At 43.0% G+C, this 24,249-nt stretch overlaps 1 protein-coding gene across 4 annotated transcripts in view; it reads right to left on the reverse strand.

The window, feature by feature from the left end:
• Positions 1-24,249, reverse strand: part of ABCC9 (ATP binding cassette subfamily C member 9) — an 843,291-nt gene that overhangs the window by 748,941 nt on the left and 70,101 nt on the right. For all 4 annotated transcript variants that reach the window (XM_069228541.1, XM_069228540.1, XM_069228543.1 and 1 more), the window contains exon 3: positions 1,696-1,837. In XM_069228541.1, the coding sequence (XP_069084642.1) occupies positions 1,696-1,837 (142 nt within the window). The remainder of the gene's footprint in view (positions 1-1,695; positions 1,838-24,249) is intronic.

The raw sequence follows: 24,249 nt of genomic DNA on the forward strand, positions 1-24,249 counted from the left end.
CTATTTTTCTAAACCTGTGTTGTGTCATTTTGTAGTGTGTCATAGAGTGTTGGTACAAATACTTTACACCTAGCACTCTGAAGTTAAGCCTGCCTGCCCGCGCCAAGCTACCAAGAGGGTGAGCGGGGGTTAGCTGAGGGTGATTCACTTTTATCCTGACTAGAGTCAGGGTCCTTGCTTGGACAGGGGGTAACCTGACTGTCAACCAAAGACCCCATTTCTAACAACTATGTGTGTGAAGAAATTGTTGGAGCTCGCTAAAGCACTTCTTCCTATTATGTCCACTTCCTAGGTGGTTACCATTTAACTGGCGAAGGCAAAAGAGATGTATTAATGCCGTGTAAGCTGTAGCACCACAATTTGAGTGCAACTCAACTATTTTAGTGCTGCAGTGTTCCATTCCGGTTCTCCTGTGTTTAAGGGTTGTATGCCGGTCACCCATGAGCACATCAGCATCTGGGCTTTAAAAAAAGCAGGTAAGAGCTCAAAGAATTGTGTGCTACATATGCTGTTTTGGGATAGTAATTCACAAAAGATTAAATGCAATGACTCGTAGACCGAACTTTCAGACCACATGACAACCCTTCTCAGCTGTAAATAAGATACTAGATCTTGTGTTTTTTTCATTTAATCCTCCACCACTTCCTTCTAGGAATGGATTCATATTCACATTTCCAGTGTCATTTAGAGAGCAAGTCTGGAACTGATGTTGCAGTACTGCTGTGCAGGCCACGTTTCTGACACCAGGCTCCACAGTGATCCACTGTGGGGCTAGAAAACGGATATGTCTTTTAAAGGTTGGAAGCCTGTACTTTTAGCTTGAGTCCAGTATGTAGCAATGGAGCTTTAATGTTTTAGCACTGTCATGGGAACGTCTTGTGTTTTGATTTATGTTTTTGTATTAAGTTTGTAGAATCTAAATTCTAATAAAGGCTGTTACTGACGTGTTAACATTTACAAGTGAATGTCCCACCATTGTAAAATGTTTGCAAGTAGACCCTGCTTTCATGACCCTAAAATCAGAAGGATCCTTATATGACAATAATTCAGTTTCACACAAATATACTATCATATTGTTTGTTAGGGGTAGACAGTTCCTCATAAGAAATACAAGCGTAAGCTGCATGACTTTTGATGTAAATGAAAAAGTCTTGACCGCTGCTGGGCATAGTCTAGGCCACACTATTTTCACGCCGCTCCATTTGTTTGATCCCTGCAAATGGACAGATTTCTCTACAGGAACAGAAGGCAAGACCTTAAATGTCTTTTGAAACGGTGTTATTGTGTAAATATGTCTGTGAATTTGTCTTCATAAATTGCTCATCTTTTCTAATTTGTGAATGTTTTTTATGTTTAACGAAACCCTGCAATTTCCATGCTTAATTATATTTGCTGTTTGTGTTACACTGTTGCTGTTTATTGCAGAAAGTGTAGTGGTGCCAATTGACTAGATTCTTCCAGTGTGCAGATAAACTGTGATGCATTACAGTTGTGGGCATTTGATGGTGAGATGTGCAAATCATTTGGAGATGAAATTGAGGCAGCACAATTAGCTATGTAGAGATGTATTGCCAAAAACATGTACCTGTTTCTCCATCTCTGGTTTGCTTTGCATACATATTAACACAATGTGTTGTTGTGGTGCTTCATGTGTTCTGCCAGTGGTGAAAGGTGTAGGTAAATATAGTGGCTTACCCATCTGAAGCGATTCCCTCTGCTATTTCGCAAACGTGAACAAATAAAAGGACAAAGGTAAGAATCCATCGCAGGTTGTGCCCGGGGAAATGCAGCCACGTGTTGTGATGAATCTGAACTTTCGAGCTTTGGCTTCCCCATCCTGCCAAGAGAAGAACAATCACAAACATGCTTGCATAAATATGTGGTGTGCTGTTACAATACAAATCATTGTTCAAATTGATCTCCCCCACTAGTTGCATCTACTTGGACTGCGCCATCCCTTTCTGCAAATTATTCTCGTTCACTGTTGTGGGGCACAGAATGCAGATTATTTGATACAACATCCTTATATAATGTACAGTGAGCACTCTAACAAATAACATCCCCATTGACTGGGGCTATATTATATTACTGTTTGTTTTTTTCAGTCACAAGACATCTGCATTCTACTCATTTCAAAGTAACTCCCACTTTATAGGTGCATGCCAAAAATCTAATCTCTTCTAAACATGAAAGGCTATAATTACCGCATGCTGCCTGACTAATAGACGTAGTTGTGATACCCCTTCAACCCAAGGCGTATCTTTTATCACTAGAGGTGTTATGAAAGGTGCGCCACAGCTCTGTGAGCCATGCACCTGGACAGGCTTCTTTTTCAAGGGCTGTCAGCATTCTGCCTCATGGTGGCTGCTGTTTGTGGGAAAGGGAAAATGAAATCCTGCCTCTGCACATCAGGGCCCAGAATTTCTAGGCACATGCGTAGTCACTTATTGACTCAAGTCGACGCAAGACAATGCAGGTGCCTAAGCGACATTTACAAAATCACAGAAATCGATATTTGCGTCGCAACACAGCACCTTGCACTTCCTTGCGTTTCCCTGCTTTGGGAAGCGTTATTTGGGTGGAGAGTAGGTGTTCCCAAGCGTCCACTCGTGCTTTTTGATGCAAACCAAGGTTTACTATTATCAGTAAACCTGAGATTGCACCACAATGGTGCACCTACCCATCCTTGGTGTAATGAGAAATATCTTTATTTCTCCTTGTTATTTCCTCTTTGCGGGTGTGCTGCATTCAGCATCCACAGTTCTTTCCCTGGGCTTATTTTTCCCTAGTTAGCGCTCAGCCAACGTTTGATGAGGAAAAATTATTGCTGGTTCCCAAAAATGTGCACTGGTGGGCCCCAAAGGGCAGCCACTGGCTCAAATTAAGTTCTGAATGCAACATAGTTTAAGTGGCATGTTATGAATGAGTGGCATTAGTCATCTGCCAACATTTAAGCTGTGCAGTTGTTGAAACCTATTTTTCTCTAACCCTAAAAGCATATAGTTAGTGAAGTAACATAAACATAATTAATGATACTAGACATGTATTAAATATGCTGTTTATATTATAGGATGCAAAGGTGACTTTTACGAGGTTTTTACATCTCTTTCTTTAAAATGACAAGTCTAAAATGGTAATCTCAATTCCTAAACTGTGGCAGAGGACCTTGGGTCCAACAGATAATTGTTCACAGCACCTTCTCCTAGAAGGCAGTTAATTAAAGCCCAAATTGAAGGGTCCTGGGCACAAAGATCGTACTCTCACCTCTACCTGGAGAGAGGAGCCAAAGGACTTGCCTCACAGATTAATGAGAACAGTTAGCCACATGGAGTGTCAGCAGATGAACCCATGAGAAATGTGCTTTTCCTTTCATCCTCTGGGGTTGGAGGACTGGACAGAAAGGGAGAAAAATCTCAGTAAGGATTAGGTCTACCATGCTGGATTTCTGTGGTACACTCAACTCCTGGATATCTTAGCTGGAGCAGGACATGTATCACAATGTGTTAAAAACTAAGGGTCTCAAGCTCCAGCTTTCTAGCACCAGCCCCAGACCCCTTAAGGACGCCATAGTAGCACTGTATTTATGATGCAGTGCTCCATAGCGTGTAATTCCACAGATGCTCCAGAAATGCTGGGGCATCTGTTGGTGTAAATGTGGCGCAGTGCTGGTGTAGCACCGGCAATCTGATGCTACTCCAGCAACGTGACAAGGGTCCAAAGGTAAAAAGCCCAATGTCACTTTAATGCCTGCTCTGAGCATGCATTATAAAAGTGACGCTTTGAAGGCGCAGAATGACGCAGTGAAATGTAGTAAATTTCACTGCACCAGTTGTGCATAGCATTTAACATTGGGACGCCCACCCTGCATACATTACACCTTGCGCAGGTATGTGCTGCTCATCTGGTATTGGTTAAATGTTGCCTGTTGCATGAAAATTGCATGAATTAGGGATTTTTTACTTGTCAGAAACCACATTTTTGGAGAATTAACACCTAGGGTGGCATGGTGGATATTACTAACATAGTGCACGGAAAACAGGTCTGCATGATGACACTTAAATATGCATGTGAATGGTCACAACAGCACTATTTGCACTTCATTAAGAGAGGTGCCCACCAACATTATGTGGTGGCTCAGCCCAGTCTTCTTAGACATACTTTTTAAATATAATTATTGAGGTATTTGTTCATGTGCACTTGTGATGTGTTTCTGATAGGTTTGATGGACTTTCTTTGTCTTCTGGTGTCCTGATAAGGCCAAAATGGTGATGGCCGAAACGTGTCAACAATCTTTGAAAGGAGTCCAAAAAAAGGGTAAAATTTAGCTTGAAAAGTGATAGCCAGGTGTAATAGGAGGCCATTGGGCCCACAAACCTTGGCAGAGGTTGGACTACCCTGGATGGATTTGATGCGTAGTCGACTGGTCGCAACCACCTTGCTTTTAAACTTTGGGGAAGGCACAAGGAATCCTATAAAGAACGTCTTGTGTGATCTTTTCATTGTGTGTTCATTGTGTGTTCATTTATGTTTGTGTAAGTAAATTTGTCAAAAGAATCTAATGTTACAACTTACGGTTGTGGGGAAGCCGTTGGAATTTTCTTTTGCAATTGTTCTGAAATGAAATACTCTGAGTAATAAATGTATTCCCAGTGACAATTAAGGATGTGATTGAGCATTTAGAATATTTTAATTTATCCCCCTCATTCATCCTGCTCTATTGTTTTGGTCCCAGAATCCCCACATCAAGTATGCGTTGAATGAGAATGGGCTGGGAGATGGTATTAAAGGTGGTGGGTAGATCCAGAATGATGAGGGCAGCAGCGCTTCTTCTGTCCATGATCAGTCGGACGTCATCTGTGGAGGTGATGAGAGCAGTTTTTGTGCTGTGGTTGGGTCTGAAGCCAGACTGGGTGGTATCCATGAGGTTGTTGTTGTTGCTTCGTTGGGCAACTAGATGTTTGTTCATTACCTTCCCCATGACTTTCACAAGTAAGGGGGGCAGAGAGATGGGCCAGTAGTTGGCATGTGTTTTTTAACAGCTGTTGATTCTCTATGTTATATTATGATATAAGTTTTCTAGAGTGCATAGCTGCCTCAGCAACAACGTATCCCAGTGCTAGTCCTACAATGAAAAGCAGACTGCAGAAAGACTGACCTATATGAAATGCTGCAGAACCACTTTCAAATTAGAGATGATTGAGACTGAAAAAGAGAGAAAACTGCCTTTTATACACTGGAAGAACTTCCATCTATTTGATGAAGATCTGGGGAGAGGTGTTTCCTGTTTTGTCTTGAATCCAAAATTCTAAAAGCATGCTACAAGTGCTAATAGAATTAGCCTCTTCCTTACCTCACAATGACAAGCAAGGTCCATCAGATATGATCAGCAGAGTCCTAACTGCTGTTTGTAACGTACTTCCCTGTAGCTGGGAAACAGTAGAAAATCATAGCCACACATATTTACCTGAAGGAAAATCATCAGGCCCTGTAGTGACAGTAACAACGATGATTGAGATAAACAGGGAAAAGTCGGCTCTTCACGCAGTTGTCCTGGAAATCATGCACGACTGGGGCTCTAGGAGCACCAGGGTAGACATTATAAAAGTCTAGGGATTTGTTTTTTTTGTTCAGCTACTAGAACACCAGCTGTACATGAATGAATGAGTGTTTATAGAGAACAGCATCTACCCAAAAACTATTCCCTATTAAAACTATTTTCTTGTGGCTTTGCTTTGGTTCAGTAGCAAAAACTAAAAGTTGCTGATAGCTGTTTTTGAGAATCGAAGCCAGCTCATTTGTGTCCCTAGTTTTAACTTCAAAAAACTGTTGTTGATTAAAAAAAATATATTAATTTCATTTTGCAATACCCCGTACCTTCTCGATCACATCTCTTTTATCTTTGTGTCATTTTAGTCATTGCATTTTGTTCTTTTTGAACAAAGTCAGTATGGCCCTCTTGCCTTCTTTTTTAAGCAGTATTGTTCCTTTGAATGTGCCACATTCGAGATTCCCTGAAGAATCCCTTGCTGTTTGTGACAAGCCATCAAAGATAAGCACTGTTCCCTCACAGACTACATTGTTTTGGCTTTGAAGAGCTCAGTCCCATCTCGTATCAAGATGAGGCTCCTCTCTCATAGTTTACTAATCTAGTATCCTACAATGTCAGAACATTCTAGAACAACGTGAAAAAATTAGACTTGTTAGGATTTTCCTAACCTGGCTGCACCGAATTCTTTCCCATGGTCAACATGCCTTGCTGTCACCCAATATTCGGAACAGCTATTAATGAAGACTACACTCTGAAAGAGAGTTACAGTCATAGCTAGGATCTCCGTTGTTGGAGAATGTCCAGTCGGGTGTGGTGTTTGAGAGCTGGCAAGTCATAAGTCTCTGCTGGAGACACACTGCCAACAGTGTCACAGTCTTTCCTCAGCACTTTCAGGTTTAAATATGTGGGTATTGTTATTAAGCACATTTGCAAACAACAACAACAATATTAATAATAACAATAACAATAATAATAATAATAATTATTATAATAATAATTATAATTATAGTAATCATAATAATAAATGCAAAACAAACGTTTTCAAAAACACATGCAATATATAAAAAAAATAGTTAAAGGCATCCTGCACTGTGCTCTTTGTATGCAACATCAGGAGTGTCTACATCAGTAAACAAATGAAATGCTTCTTATACCATGTGTAAAACAGAGGCGCAAAAAAGCTTTAGATGTGTGCAGGACTACTGGAATTGTGTAATTCTGAGGCAGCAGCATAATTATGAAATTTCTGCATTTGCCACATACTCATCTGCTTTAACAAAAAGAAAATTCTAGCTCAAACGGATCAAAAGTTACTAAAGTTGCTGCAACACATACTGCTCCACAGTAAAATGTCATTTACAAAGGTTGACTCGTCAGCTACCAGTTTATTATAGCTGTAGGTCCATGTGGAACTTGTACTGATGAAGTGAAAGCTCTAGGAAGACAGAGCTTATATGTAAACAAAATTACAAAATAATGAAGTAAGTGTCACAAAATGTGGCACATTAAGCTGCATAATTTAGTCAATCCTGCAGCATAATTAGGTCCTCCTCTACCACATAATTCTAGTGGCCCTGGATGTATAATCCTCTACATCGGAACAAGTGGACATATCAAACCAGTAAGTAATATGGTGTTTTATGAGCCAAATTGCAATTACATAAACATTTAAATTGGTTAAGTCCCACCACATTCTTCTGTTTCTCTTAAAATGGAAGCCCAATCTCATCTTCAGCAATAAGAGACTTTGGGCCTTATGTACAAAAATGCATTCAATAAAAGTAGTTGCAATTTGCACACCGACTTTTACCAAATGCACTGCAATTTTGCAAATTGACCTATATATTAACAGGTCAGTTCACAAAATGCTGAATCCTAGTGGTTCACAATATGTGACCTACTTCCTTAATATTCATGAAGTAGGTCAAATTGGGACCCATTTTGATGCAGTATTTTGCAAACTGAGCTACCATTCACTGCAATCACAGGGTTGGCGGCCTGCTGGGATCAGCAGACCACTATGTCTCTGATTGCTTTGAAATAAAGGAATACGAAACAGGATGTTTTAAAAAAAATGTAGAAGTTTCACAAACATTTTTTCTTAAAGGTTTTTGTCAACATTCACAATGGGGAAGTGGTTCCTTGTGGATTCCTTTTCGTTTGTGAATGGGTTACTACCACCTTGTAGGTGTTGGTAGCCCATCAATGGTTTGTGGCCGCAATTGCAGCTGTGAACCATTGGAACATACCTCAAGGAATCGCAAATTTGAAGGGACACCCTAAACACATGCCTTCCAATATTTGATTCAGAAAGTACTCTGTAACCTATCTTATGATTCAGGAATGTGTTACTGAACTACAGTTTGGTTTTTGTGCATAACCAAAGCTATTTTACAGTCACAAAGGCTCCTATTTTGTGAATCAGAGCCTTTGCAATCACAAAACAGCTTTGTACATATATCCCATATTCCTTGTTTCTATTCCAGAACTAAGGTTAAATATGAATGCATTTATATGCCTCCATCCTGAAAGTCGATAGAGCTCAAAGACTTTTTCCCCTCAATGTATTTTACATCACAAACAATCAGTGGTGCTGTCGTATACATATTCTGCTCTACTTTACTCACCTTACGTTTATCTTGTAGTGCTACAATGAAAGACTCATCCAATGGCTGAGGGATAGTTTAATAAGGATCGTACTCGCTTTTCTAGCCCAAGATGAAAGCTTTACATGAGACCCCAGCCACCTTTGTTGATATTTCCTGGTCAAACTGCACATTTAGGCAGCCAGTGACATAGTCCAGTCCACCAGTTTGCGCATCACCTATTATTGACACAGTAGATCCCATAGACTCCACGCACCCTATTAAATATTACATTTAAAAAAAAAATTTAATCTATAATTTAATTTGATAAGACTTCATCCAAATTGAATTCTAGCAAGAGATCAGAAATATTTGGGTATTTCTGAGAGATAGAAAAATAAACTATCCATACACGTTCGGCTATCATAAGGTGGGGTGCAGTAAATAACATGCACGCAGTACCTGCTGCAGAACTTCTTTTGATCCTGTTCAAATTGCATCCTCCTTCTCAAGCCAGGTTTTTTTTTCCTGCCCTTTTTTAGATTTGTTGCAAACATATTGCATACAGCAAATTCCCTTTACATAAAGAAAGAGGCTTTGGGCCATCTTTCTTCAGAGATAGGCAGAAGCCTTAAGCTATTGGCTTCAGACATTTTCAATCACATTGTCAACGTAGTCACAGGAGTACCATCATTTTGCTGTTTCCTATTGCATGTTGAGGTGCATCCTTTCAACTCCACTGGAACATATGAGAAAGCAATTTGAAATTTAAAATGCATGTTTTGTCCTCACAAATTAAATTGATCTCCTATATGCATTGCGTGCACTACACAATCATGTTCAAATGTTTTCACTGCAGCAGGCATGTTTGGTTATTGCTTTTGTCAGGGCTTGAGGGCAAGTGTTACTCTAATAAGGCTGCCACCCAACGAACTGTCACATATTAAAGGTTGTAGTAATGCATTTTCGGTAACTGTCTGCATTACTGCAATGCTCAGATTCGTCACTGTCAGCTGTGCACAGCTTGCAACATGCTCTTTTTAAATGTTTAATTCACTTCATCTCCTAGCTAAGAGACTGTGCCCACCCCATTGACTTCAATAGGCCAATCAGGGGACTGGAAAGAAATAATACTTAGTCATTGTTCAGCTTCTATGAGTAATTGACTTCAATTGGTACAGAGCTTATTTTAGTGTCTTCCCCTTCCGTTTAGATTATCAGGCTGAACACACTCGTGGATCCAAAAGATAATAAGCAGCTTTGATCTGTCGAGTGATTTTAGCTCTACTACTTTTCCAACTGGTGCACTGAAGGTCTTGCGATTGATGGGCATTCATGTGTGCCAATTTGTAGCTCTGCTGCCTTCCATGATACTTTAACTTGGCTTTGCTCACATGATGGAGTCCTCACTATGGTCTGAGCCAGTTGTGCATGTTCTTTGGCATAGTGAAAATAACATTTAAAATGTGTTCATTAGGAAAATATTGTGTAGTCATTTACAGGGATATTTTGACAGGTATGCCCAGAAGTGTGTCCTGTGCTAACTATGCCACTAGACTCGTGTTATACATCACTGATGAGGCCAAAGAAAGCAAAAGCAACTCTGGACCTGTTTGTAGTCCAGTTCAGAGGGGATCTGCACACAGTCTGCTGGAATCTTCCTACTGAAGCAAGACCAAGATTAATTAGCAAATGGTTGATCTGTCTCTGAAGTAGAGCAGTGGGTGAAACGCAATTGACTGGAATGGGGCCAGAGCAATTGCCAATGCCTGAGATGTTTGTAAGCATTCATCACACCACCCATGTGTTTTCATCAGCGTAAAGCACTAGATGTGACTGGTGCCCACTGCACGACAGGACTCAAGCTGCACCGCAATGATGAAGCTTAAGTAGGCCAATAATAGTCTGGGGTTGCTTTTGTTCCCATTTAGAGCAGGACTGATCTGGCAGTTCGTGCTAGACAGTTCCTACTGAAGTAGGACCGAGGCTGTATTGCCTATTGGCAGTGTCTGTCGAAAGTCCAAAGTTGTAAAAACAACTGGAATCTTACTTCGAGCAACTATCAGTAAAAGAGACCTTTCGAGCGTTGCTCACATCACCATTGTTCTTTACTCGGTGCAGCACCAACTGAACAATTGCAAGTAGTTGAGCTTTTTGCAAACATTCGTTCGATCATTCTTATATTTTCACAACCCTACTTTGACTGTACACGCTTTATTTTTGATGAGTATTTAGGAAAGGAGGAGTACCTAATGTGTACAGTAGAGACATTTTCCTTTTTATTTCTGTGCCGTCATGGCGGAGTTTCCTTTTTGATGGCACCACTGGTGAAGATGAACATGTCCCGATGGTCTAATTTGAACATCCAAGTGTGGGTGATAGTTTTATCTCATGGAATCTGACAGAATTTGAAATAGCGCGCTGAAGCTGTTTCACGAAGAAATGGTGAAAGCAAGAAACAGCTTTACGTCATTGAAATTGATTTAAGTGTATAATATAATTTGAAACATCATGGTGTAGTTAATCTGGAATAACCTAAAACCAGAACAAACCAGAGTGATGGAGATTAAGATGAGTCCAGAGTATTGCAGCCTACAGGAACATTTACAGACTGTATCACATTGTGATCCTAATTTCCTATCAATTTGTATGTATTTATTCATCGATGCTATAACATGATATTTGAGTGTTTTGGCCAAATCATCTCACAAGTGAAAGTCGTGATTCCCAGGTGTGAGAGTCAGCAGCAGCCTACAAGGCCACCAAGGTAAATATGATTCAAACAGCCTGAAAGTGTTTGAGACTTATATTTAATAAAGGAACAGTTGAGGTGCATGTGAATGGCTATAAGGCAACGCATGCCAAAGAGCAAACGAGCTTGCATATACAGGCATGCATAACTGCACTTTTAGGTGTACACAGCTCAACTTTCATGAGTACAACTGACAACTGCGCTTGTTCCTTATTGTTTTAGGTCTCACTACAGAGAGCTTTATTTGTCTGGGAGACCTCATGTTACCTGTACTTAAAAAATAGTTCAAATAGTGAACTTTCAGTCAGCCCACTTCAGCTATTGACTTTCAGTACCGAAATGCTGGCCCATTATTAAACGTATTCACTACCGAGCATTTTGGTTTTTATACCTTTTAAATTAACCACTTGCAAAGCAAACGTCAGCTTCTGACAGCTTTTTAGGACACTCTTCTTTGAGCATACAGTTTACAACTGCTAATGTGGCATTTTCACCCAATGTGCCCTGCTTCCTACTGTCGTTGTTCAAACGGGTGCTTCATTGTGGTATTTTCTTTCCTGAACAGCTGGAACACACCCACATCTAGTACCAGAAACCTACTCTAATAAACGTCTAGACTTCTTAGATTTACCATTGCCTGTTTAATAAAAACACGGTTTATTGCCTTAGCCAATCCTTGATATAAAGCTGACACACGCGAACATCAGATCAGACATAGCATTTTATGTTTCCGAGCTGTACTGCCACCACACTGGTGAAGCCTGAAGTAAAGGCTCTGCCGCTGTTTAAGGACTGCGACTGGATTGATTTTGCCTGTTGTATGCATCTGCTAGGCACTGTGTGAAACCAGGAGAATGAACGTGTGATCATTCCAGAGGTAATTTACAGGAGGAAACTGTTCTCTGATAATCTTCGGTTTGTGAAGAGCTGTGTATTCCAATCTGCTGGGTGTGTTACTGATTGACTCACCAGGCTACTTCGAGGGAGAGGACAGACATTCCTGTGGTATAGCGCAGGCCGGTGCTGACTTCCGTGAGGGCTCTGGTGCAGTAGGAGCAATAAGTGACACACACAAGCTGAATGTGGTGTGGGCTGGGCCTTCCGCGGCCTCAGTCCCTTTTATTTATACCCTACGGTCGCGCCCAGCCGCAGGACTGCGTGCCTGTCCATCATGGGATCAGGGGTTACATTGAAGAGCCGGGTGGCTTATTACATACAACCAGTGCTTAATTTGTAAGTAAAAAGGTGCTGGTGCTCAAAGCCCTCCTCTTAAACACGCGGCTGCTGCAATTAAATGTGTGAACATGGAATACTGAGGCAGCGTAATCCTGAAGCCATCTCGGGCCTCTTTAATCGATATAAAGCCACTCCCTCCCCGTTAAACTCACTCTTGCAGCTTTCTACTTTCTCCCTTTGAGACTCTTTTTTGTTTCTCCCTTCCTCCGTCTTTCCCATATGTGTCTTTTGCTCGCAGGAAATGCTTGAGGCTGAAGAATAAGCCCCGGCCCTCAAAAATAAGTGCCGGTGCTCCGCACCGGAAACAACTAGCACAAATTAAGCACTGCATACAACCCATATTGCCAAACATAGCCAAAGTACTTTTCCGGTAACAAATGGGTCAGACAAACAAAATCATGGAGTCTTGGGGTTGGGTCATGGCTCGGATTGTATTGGTGGCTCCTGGTGGATCCTGAAACTCCTATTGCGTCTCCTGGGTTGACGTTTGCCACATGCCCTGGAGTCCCAGGTGGGAGCGGTTGGTATTTCTTGATCTTGTTGGATGCCATGGCTAGTCTTTTCTGTGATTGAGTCTCTGAGAGTCGTGTTCGGGGAGCCATAGTTGTCCCATTCCGGGTATTCACTGTTGTCTTGATCCTTCCCCTTGTTGGAGTGTCACACTTTTTTGAACCGTAAAACGTTCTGGGCTACCATCTCTCTTCCGCTTTGGGCAGACACCAAAGTGCTCTTTATGGCCACCACAATCCATAACCCTCTCTTGTAGGGTGTGTGGAATTTCCACTCTGGGTGCCTGTCGCAGATTAACACTTGTTCCCTGGTGCAATACTTGGTGCTCGGGCTCTCCTGTACTCGCTCACTTTGTCATTGCTCCTCATTCTCCAGCTCTCTGTCTCTCTGGGATCAGGCTCTAGTGCCTTTTCCTCCAGGGGTGGTGGGGATTGTGCCGCGTCCACCGCAATTCAGCATTAGGAACTACAATAAGCACTGAGTTGTACAATGCGGAGAGCTCTGGTATGCTCTGAGGAGCTTGTGCAGACTTGTTTTCAGATCAGCTCCTTCGTTCACTGCTAGGCACATTGCTTTGTTCACGGTGCGCATGAACCACTTGACATTGCCATTGGCCTGTGGCCATTGCGGTGTTTTCTTTCTGTGTTGAACTCCAAGGCAATCCAGAAACTCTCTGAATTTTGCACTGTGAAGGAGGGTCCGTTATCCATCCAACTCTCTCCGGGATGCCAAATAGCACAAAGATCTTCACTAGGTTGGGGCTACCCTTGCAAATGCAGTTGATTTGGCTAGCTCTATCACTGGATACTTGGAGTATGCATTGACCAACACTACTGTCAGGTGCCCATCAGAATAACTGCCAAAGTCGATACAGACATTGCGTCATGGGGCCACTCAGTTGTCTTAGGTGGCCTCTGATGCCAGGGCCTCCACCTTGCTGGCCAGTTGGCAGGCTGGGCATTTTTTTGCCATGGCAATGATGGATGAGTTGAGTCCTGGAAACCACACTTTCCCTTTGAGACAGGGCTTCGTCTTCGCTGCTCTTTGGTGTCTGGAATGTGCTACCTCGACCAACCTTATGCACAGTGTTACCGATATGATGATGGAGTATTCTTTCAGTATCAGTCCATCCTGTGTCACGCTGACTTCTTTCAAACCCTCCACAGTTGGGATAGTTGCTATTTGTCAGGAGTTACCACTGGTTGGCATTGTTGAGGAATAATTACCACACCCCTTTCTGGAGGGTGGTGATTACTTTCTGTAGGACTTTATCCTCGCATGTGCTGTGGTTGATGTCTTCAAACATTAAGGCTTTTGAGCTGGTGCTATCGCTCATCATTTGCCTTCCATTTTGGAGTTTAGTCTGACATGGTTTGATTCCTGAGCAGCCGGATGCTGAGACAGGAAGGTGTGGGGGTTTTCACACCAGTTCGGGATACAACAGTAAACCTGGACTGTTGCAGTTGCACAGACACAGCTTAATGCGAGGGGGCAGGAGTGGAACTGTTCCTAGGACTCTGGACTCATGGTCGCACACATACATGAAAGTGTCTGCACCCCATTTTATGGCCAGGGCTTCTCCTTTGATTTGGGCATACTGGGTCATCGTGGGGTTGAGCGCCTGACTAATCTGGTTCTCTGGGTTGAGCGCCTGACTAATCTGGTGCTAACCCAATTGGGTTAGCATGCTCTGAGGCCCACTAACCTTGCATTAACGACCGGTCCTGTTACCTTTTTTAGGTCAAAATATGCCATTGTGACATCCTTAAGGAGGGCCTGTTTCACTTTCTCAAATGCTCCAGCTTCCTTGGGAGTCCAGGGCCATTTCACATCTAGACTCTTGAGTGCTCAGAGTGGCTCTGATAGGGTGTTGAGAAGATGGATGAACTAGCCATGGTACGTAGCCATGCCCAAGAAGCTGTGTACCTTTGTAGCCTGCGAAGGGCTGATGCATTTTGGATCACTTCAGGTTTCTTAGGCTCTAGCTTGACTCAGTCACTCATGAACACATAGCCAAAGAACCCTATCTGCGACTCAAAGAATGAGCATTTCTCAGGGTTTAAGGTGAGCCCCTGATCGCTAAGTCTCTTCAGTGTTGCAGCCAGTGGTGGTGATTTTCGAGTGCCATGGAATATATGAAGATGTCATCATTAACGTTCATGACTCCCAGCAGTCCTGAAAGTGTTTTGGGGATGATATTCTGAAACACTTCAGCTGCTGTCGATGTTCCAAAGTTTAATCTCCAATAGCGCGTGTTAGACGTGGCACCCTTGGCATGGTTTTCCCCCTGTTTCCCTTTAACCCACCTGTTTTGCTGAATTACTTTTTGTTCATTTTAAGACTGCACACTTTACCACTGTTAACCAGTGCTAAAGTGCTTGTGCTTTGTTCTTAAAACGTGGTAGAATTGTCTTATAGCCAACTGGCATATTTAATTTACTTGTAAGTCCCTAGTAAGGTGGCACTGCTTGTGTCTAGGGCCTGTAAGTTAAATACTACGCGTAGACCTCCAGCACTGATTGTGCCACCCACTTAAGAAGCATTTTTCACTACTTTAAGGACTGCCTCCCCCATAGGAAAACATTAGAGGTACCTTATTACATTTAATAAGTGATACTTTCCAAAGGGAACAGGTAACCACATCATGTCGGTTGTCTTTGGAACTGTAATGAAAAATCCTCACTCAAGGTTTTAAATTACAGTTTCACAAAAGGGCACTTTGAAAAAGTTGCCATTTTCCTGTTTTACCCAATTAGTTCCTGCAGCTTGATTTTGTGTAACATGAGTGGGTGTAGCTGACAGCTGGGCTTTGTATATGTAGTAACAGAGATCATGATGTTCAGAACGGACAGCACTATCTGGAATGATGGCTGTTGGCCAGGAAATTGTGGTGCTTTACCTGTCCCAGTTAAAGTATCCAAAGAGGTATTGTTTGACAACACCTTATGATTTGATACTAAGATTAACAGAACTGTGAGTTCTTGTTTTTGTATGGTCAGTATTTTGAAGAAGGGTTAGGTCTTTCTTCCTAGAGATCTCAGGGGCGCAGTGACCATTGCTTTAATTAAATCATGCCTAGATTACTGCAATGCCGTGTGTCTCAACGCGAACCAATTTTCTCTTAACAAGCTTCAAATCATCCAGAATATTGCTGCCCATCTGGTTCTTGGTCTACCTAGACAATGTTCGTCAGTGAGGAGCTGAGATAATTGCATTGGTTACCCATCAAGAAGAGTGTGCTTTTTAAAGCACTCTATTTGACCCATAAAGCTCTTTATGTGCAGGAATCACACTACCTTAGAACTACCTTGAATTGGTATGTACCAACGAGAATGTAGAGATCCACGGGACAGTTCATGGTGACTGTACCGTGTTGCAGGAAAACTAGATGGGGTGCACAGTCTGTCACAGTTGCAGAAGCCAGGCCGTGGAACTTCCTCCCTAGTCATATTAGATGTTTGAGCTCTCATCTGCCATTTCGTAGACAGGTTAAAACATGGCTTTTCTCATTGGAATATTTGGAAGGGATGTTTTTTTCCCCTCATTGATGGCAGTTTGTGTTGACTCTCCTGTCTTTCTGTCTCTCCTATCTTTCTTAGAGGCTTCCCTTCTTTTAGTCCTTTGATGTCTTTTTGGTTCAATGCGCTCTATACATTTTAAATACAAATATATTCCTCCTAGACAGCCACACACAATAGAGAGCTTAGGTGTGCCTGGATGGGCCATCACTGACAGGATGGAGGGCTCCGCTGGGCACAGATCTACTTACACTTGAATAGGCTGTGTCCTGCCTCCACACAAAGTCCGGCATACCCTCAGGAACCAGGGCAGGGAAGGCAAGATGCCTGCAGACTTCAAAAGAAAACCTCTGGAAGCTTCTCCTACTTCAAAAGAAGGCCCAAGTCTAAATATTGGACCTCAGGCACCAACTCGTCAGTAGAATTCTGGACCTGTGGACACTATGCCAGGGTGAAGGACTGCTGAGCTGCTGCAAGGACTGCCACTCTGCTGCACTGCTGCCCTGCTATGCTGACCAGCTGCCCTCTTGCCTGGGTGAGAAGGACTGAACCTGCATCTGTTGAATGCAGGACCCCAAAGTGACTCCAAGGGATAGTTGGCTGCCCTCCTGACTAGAGCCTCAGGGACCGAAGTCTCCAACAACCTTGAACCCAGCACCTGGACTCTGCCATCTGTGAGTCTTACCCTGCCAAGTGGTGTCACCCCAGTCCTTGACCCTTGGAATGGGCCCGAAGATGCTCTACCAATCTGTGGATCTAGCAGAATTGACGCAATCCAAAGCAGAATGGATGCAGTGCCTCTAACGCAAGGGTTTTCCTAGTGCAAGGACTCTGCATCAACCTCTCAGCCCACATTGGGACCATCACTGTGCAAGGCCAAGGTGGAAGCTTCATCTACACAGGACATCCCATCACACTTCTCTTGTCGACGGCAGCATCGACGACAGTGCTGGTTCTCGTATCACAACCTGGCAGTTCTTCAAAACTGATGCATCACCTCAACTGCACAACACATTCTTGATGCCTGACTTTGCATCGCAAGCCCTCTCATTGATAGGATCTTCAGTGATGATGCAGGACCTCATATTGGAGCTCCTCACTTTGGCAACGCATCCTCAACATGGGATCTCACTATACTCTGCCACCAGGCCTTAAGGTACTCTTGCTCATTTGGACTAACTGGGTCCCTGTAGCTGGGCCGTACTCCATCGCAATTGGCCTGAGCTTGTGACTGTGACCAGATATCCACAGTTGCTACTTTGTGCTTTTTGGTGCTGTATTTACTGAAATATTTAAACTTTCATATTTCCGGTTCTAATCATTGGATTTTTGTCATTTTGGTCTTATACTTATATAAAATAGTTCTATTATTCTAAATTGGTGTGGGATTTTTCTTGTGTTCTGTTTTCACTTTATTACTGTTTGGAGTGCTGCACAAATGCTTTACACATTGCCTTCGAAGTTAACCCTGACTGCTCTGTGCCAAGCTACCAGAGGGTTGAGCACAGGCTAATTTGAGGGTTGCTTGTGCCTCACCCTGACAAGGATAGTGGTTTCTGCATGAGTAGGGTTTTACCCCCTTAACCAGAAACCCAATTTTTCACAGCGCCTCACGTCCAGATGTGTTGAGGAGGTCAGAATGTAGTGACTGCCTTTGTCTAGCTACAGTTGATGGTGCCCCACTTTGAGGTCTAGTCTGGAAAACAGTTTCTTCCCACTGTGGTCAGTGATGATATCATCCATGGTGGGAGTGATGTGTCTCTCCCTTTTGATCGCCTTATTGTGGAGTCATATGTCCTTTCATAGCCTGATGGTGCCTGGCCTTTAAGGTTTTTCAGCATTTGCCTTTGGCAGTATGAGAGGCTGCATTGATGAGGAGTGTTGAGAGGCTATTCCTGATTGATTGTCAGCATCAGGAGGTGGCAGTTAAAGAAGGAGTTTGAAAGTCACATTAGTGGGCATCGTGAGGTATTCAATGAAATTAAATACTGCATTGGGGTCAATGTGAAAATAAAGTATTGCTGAGTGGCTTGAGGAGATGGAAAAGGCAGACGGTGTTCAGAGATGGCACTGCTGTACAGGTAGAGGAGCAGTGTGAGGTGCTGAGTTGGGTGGGAAATGTGAGGTGCATGGACTGGTTGGTAGTCTGAGTAATGAGTACTAGTGGGCCAAGTGGAAAACACACATTGGTGGAAAATGTGTAAAGCTGCAGCTGATGGACAGAAAAAGGAAAAGGCACTGATGAGTACTGTGAGGAGGTTGTAGTGGTAGGCAATGTGATGAACTGATGCTAGTGGGAAGCACAAGTAGCTTTCTTTAGTTGACAATATGAGGGCTGTAGATTAGTGAAGAGGTTGGAGGGCTGGTACTACTGTACAGTGTGAGGGGTTGACATAAGGTGATTCTATGAGTAGCAGCTCTTTGTTGGTTTCGTGAGAAGCAAGTATTGGTAGGCAATGTGTAGTGTTGGTTGGCAGTGGGATTTGTTGGCACTGGTTATCAAAGAACAAACAAAACAAAGAAGGGAGCTGACATTGGTGGCTGTTTTAAGAAACAGGCAGCCATGGGCCAACCAGTAAACTCTGGTGGTGGGAAACAAGAGTTAGAAATGTATAGTAGTGGAACAAGAATGAAGTGGTGGTCAGTGTGATGCAAGAGAGCTGATGGGCTGTGTGAGAAGTGAGAAGAAAAAGAAAACGTGATGGTTTTCCAAACATACGATCAGGAATATTTCAGGATCAATGCCAGGCAATATCCCATCTCGACCCCGTCTGGATATACCTGTTGCTATTAGGGTAACTGAATGGCTGAATTATTCACAGCCACTTGTACTTTGCCCACTATCACTCTCACACTCTATGCAATCCAGACTTGCTCATTTTCCAATGGGAACAGTGGAGACCAGAAAGCCAGGTCAGGTCACTCAATTTCAATTAAATTTCAATTAATTACAAAGGGTTCAGCTTATAGCCATAACATACATACAATTACAGCCGAACATGAAAAGATAAAACTAGCTTGCAAATAAAACATCAAAAATAACAACTGAGCACATCAATGTTAAAATCGCAATGAGAACAATGAGACCATCAATAAAAGTTCATTATATTAATAATGCATAAACACACCTCAAGAATTAATTATGTGAATAAAATCAACCTACCAGACAGGTACTGTGTATCAGCCCCCTATTTCTTCTTTACTCAACATGTACCAGGCAGACCATAAATAGAAGGCAACAGTACAAACTATAGCAATATCGTCTGTCCTGAAGCGCAATGATAAGGCATTGTGATAAAACTTTTTTCCAAACTTATTATAAGGAGGACGCAGCCAATTTTGCCTTAGATTTGCAGTATTTGTACAAAAAAATAAAAAAGTGTAATACTGTATCCTTGCCTCTTAAAGTGCTTGTGCAGTCTTGGGACAGGCGTGCTACCCATTTGGAGTGGTACGCTCAAGTTGGCAGTATTTCTAACTTGAACTTTATGTATAATCTACATTTCTGTTCTGGATGTAGCAGATCCAGATATGTAGTTTAGCTATGGGTGTAGCTCGCTGAATAATTGTCAGTTGAGAGAATCATGATGTTACTAGCAGCAAAATATTTCGGGTGTCAGTATGCCTTTTTAACAACTGCAGGGTTCTTGTATTTTTCACCAGCAGAATCCCCAGGCCTAGCTCACTGAGTATTTTGCTTACATGTTAACCCTTGTGTGGCATCGAGTGCTAGAATATAGAATGTTAGGACGTAGAACGTAGGTGTGGAATGAGGGATCAGAGTGTGGATTGTGGAATGCTGGGGTGGCAGTTGGAGGTTGGGATATAAACGGTGCTAGCAGACGGTGCCGCTCCTTCTGCGCATTACTAAATAAAGAGACTACTGAAGACTCACTGCGCTTGCATCTATCTTTATACCTTGCTATGCCCCTTTGTACGTTCTATGGCTAGTATTTCCATGCCAGATTGCATGTACACACTTGCTGAATGGTTTCTGTTTAACTCAACCCAGTATGAGACTGGCAACTATATCTGATACTGGATATACACCCAATTCTACGTACAGAGGAAGTGAAGGTGCCCCAGAGCCCAATTTTAACAAAGTACGCAGTAAATTGTTTTGGACTGTTTGCAGATCTCTAGCTTTAGTATAGCCAGGGTGGTAGCTCCTGGGGGTGTTAAGGTGTGACACCTCCATAATAAACGGATTCTAGTGTGTGTAGTTGGGTCCAGGGGCCTCCAGTTGGGCTAGCAGTGTCTGTATTCACATTTTCACTTAAATATGTCACCATCATCAGGGCCGGCTTTAGGGCGGTGTGAGCAGTGCAGACGCATCAGATGCTGACCTGGATTGGGGGGGGCGCTGACCTCAGGGGGGTGCTGTGTTTTGCAATGACGTACGAAATTTTCGATTTAAAAGCACCTGCTGAAACGTTCATTGAGTGTCCAGCCTTCAGGAAGCAATTAAAATGTCAAGATACTCTTGTAATTAATGTTCCTGCTAGGGAGAGAGATGGGAATTTTTTTCTAGCAGCAGCTTTGACTCACCATATTGTAGCATAGAGGGCTAATGTGCCTGCTGCAAAGAACAGAACTATATTTTATGTGGATAGCTGAGTGGATTAGTAAAGCCAGCTTCTACCAGCGCTTTAAAACAGATGAATGTATGTGAAATGGGCCTATGGGGAGATGAGGGGTGAATTTGTCGGGTGGTAGTGAGTGAATCCGAGGAGGTGGTCATGGGGTCGGGGTTGCATAGGGTGCCACCAGCGCTAAAGCCGGCCCTGGCCATCATAGCACAGAAACACGTCTCTATGAAACTTTGCAGAGCTTGTATAAATCCACCCCCCCCCGCTCTTCCCTCTCACACAAAACAGGCCAAGAATAAACAAAGGACTGGATGGCTTATATGTGGCACAGAGAAGCCTTTTAAATTTCAGTGGCACTGATGGTTGGGAAAACTCTGTTCCACACACCCGAAATCTAACTGACTAAGCTACGCCCCTGAGCATAGCCCCAAACCTCTGCACCATAGAGAGCTGCTGCAACAGCTTCCTGCTTGTAGACCTTCAGTTAGGGGCTGGCTGCCTATCTTTGTGACAAATCTAAGAAGTGCATTACAGTATGGTCTGAACCTATCTGTGGATTTTTGCAGGCGGGACTGCCAGGTAAGTGAGCTATGAAGCCCAAACCCTGATAGTCTACCTGGTCAACAGCAGCTCTCTATGGTACAGAGGTGTGGGGCTATACTAAAGCGAGACTGCTAGACCAATACATTCCTCTCTTTACAAGCTAAGATGCAGTACAATAGATAAGCAGAAGCTTTCTCTATCCCATGCCTTTGGCGTCATTCCTTTGGAAACTGAAAGTCAGTTTTATGATTTAAAGCAAGTGACTTTCCAACGTAGATAGTAGTAACTTTGCTCTGTAGTTTTTATGTGTATGTTTTCAACTTTGACATTTCAATAAAAGCTATATTGTAAACATTTGAAAGTTTGGGGAGAATAATCAACATTTGCAGTCAGTGCTCTTCCTTTAGGATTTAAACGTACAAGAATGCCAAAGGAGAGCTCTAGAGAGACAGAGAAATTCTTTGTTTATTAATTAATTCATAATCAAACGCATACAATGTACAAATAACATAAACTTATATAAAACCGATCAAGCTTCTATCTAAAATTGCAATCTAAAATTAGAAGCCGGTCGATTTATTTAAACAAAAGAGAACATTTAATAAAAACGTAAAACTGAACGTTCTCTGTATACGATCTAGCAGTTTCACGTTTTACGCATCAAGAATGGCTCTTTCAAATCGGGACAGCCTCAACAATGCGTCTTATACCATTCTGAAAAAATCGGACAAACCAGGCTTTTGCCCTTCTAAACCCACATGGCACACACAGAAAATGTAGGGGGGGGGGTATTCTTCTTAATAGGCACAGTTTTATTTGCAAAAGAAGGCCAACTATGTCTGAACTCGGCAAATGAAAGAAGGTAGAACTTTAATGAAATATTAAATGAATTTTATTGCATAGTTAATTAAAACCTGTGCAAAGCCAACGAACAGTAAGTTAAAAACAAATCATAATACAAGTTAGAAAGTTCCTCAAATATGCGCTTCCAGAAAGTTAAAATTACATTATTAAAAGAAATGAGCGTAAAATGTAATTTGTACCAATAGCTCTGAAGGGCCGAGGGTGCAAGTTTAACGTTTCACTCAACTAGAAATTTAATTACCTGGGAGTTGAGTCTGATGTTTCTGTTGTAGCACTCGATGACGGATTTTCTACAACCACGCGCTCTCAAGGAAATAAAGTGTGGGCGCAGAAAGAGTTTGATGTGTGGTAGGGTGCGGGACAAATGCAGATAACATGAGAAATTGATTTTTGTGCTTGGTGAGATCATCTGCATGTTAAATCGGTAGTCTTTCAAGCCATTTGGGCTGATAATCTAAGACTGGCAGATTGTCCAGGTGCTGGTTCATGAAATGGGGTCTAATAGTTGTCGAGTAACATCTGTCAGGTAGGGTTGCTACCACACTGGCTAAAGGTTTTTATCCTGATTCAAGCATGATGCCTGTTGGCTAACGTGTTTTTGCCTTACAGAAAAGATAGCTGAAGAGTGTGTGAGAAAGTAGCCTCTTTCTAGCCTTGTTGCCCCCACTTTTGGCCTGTTTGTGAGTATATGTCAGGGTGTTTTCACTGTCTCACTGGGATCCTGCTAGCCAGGGCCCAGTGCTCATAGTGAAAACCCTATGTTGTCAGTATGTTTGTTATGTGTCACTGGGACCCTGCTAGCCAGGACCCCCGTGCTCATAGGTTTGTGGCTTATATGTATGTGTTCCCTGTGTGATGCCTAACTGTCTCACTGAGGCTCTGCTAACCAGAACCTCAGTGGTTATGCTCTCTCTGCTTTCCAAATGTGTCACTAACAAGCTAGTGACTAAATTTACCAATTCACATTGGCATACTGGTACACCCATATAATTCCCTAGTATATGGTACTGAGGTACCCAGGGTATTGGGGTTCCAGGAGATCCCTATGGGCTGCAGCATTTCTTTTGCCACCCATAGGGAGCTCTGACAATTCTTACACAGGCCTGCCAGTGCAGCCTGAGTGAAATAACGTCCACGTTATTTCACAGCCATCTACCACTGCACTTAAGTAACTTATAAGTCACCTATATGTCTAACCTTCACCTGGTGAAGGTTGGGTGCAAAGTTACTTAGTGTGTGGGCACCCTGGCAGTAGCCAAGGTGCCCCCACATCGTTCAGGGAAAATTCCCCGGACTTTGTGAGTGCGGGGACACCATTACACGTGTGCACTATACATAGGTCACTACCTATGTACAGCGTCACAATGGTAACTCCGAACATGGCCATGTAACATGTCTAAGATCATGGAATTGTCACCCCAATTCCATTCTGGCATTGGGGGGACAATTCCATGATCCCCGGGTCTCTAGCACAGAACCCGGGTACTGCCAAACTGCCTTTCCGGGGTCTCCACTGCAGCTGCTGCTGCTGCCAACCCCTCAGACAGGTTTCTGCCCTCCTGGGGTCCAGGCAGCCCTGGCCCAGGAAGGCAGAACAAAGGGCTTCCTCTGAGAGAGGGTGTAACACCCTCTCCCTTTGGAAATAGGTGTGAGGGCTGGGGAGGAGTAGCCTCCCCCAGCCTCTGGAAATGCTTTGATGGGCACAGATTGTGCCCATCTCTGCATAAGCCAGTCTACACAGGTTCAGGGATCCCCCAGCCCTGCTCTGACGTGAAACTGGACAAAGGAAAGGGGAGTGACCACTCCCCTGACCTGCACCTCCCAGGGGAGGTGCCCAGACCTCCTCCAGTGTGTCCCAGACCTCTGTCATCTTGGAAACAGAGGTGTTTGTAGCACACTAGACTGCTCTGAGTGGCCAGTGCCAGCAGGTGACATCAGAGGCTCCTTCTGATAGGCTCTTACCTCTCTTGGTAGCCAATCCTCCTTCCTAGGTAGCCAAACCTCCTTTTCTGGCTATTTAGAGTCTCTGCTTTGGGGATCTCACCAGATAACGAATGCAAGAGCTCATCAGAGTTCCTCTGCATCTCCCTCTTCACCTTCTGCC

The sequence above is a fragment of the Pleurodeles waltl genome, chromosome 4_1, assembly GCF_031143425.1.
Source record: "Pleurodeles waltl isolate 20211129_DDA chromosome 4_1, aPleWal1.hap1.20221129, whole genome shotgun sequence".
NCBI lineage: Eukaryota > Metazoa > Chordata > Amphibia > Caudata > Salamandridae > Pleurodeles > Pleurodeles waltl.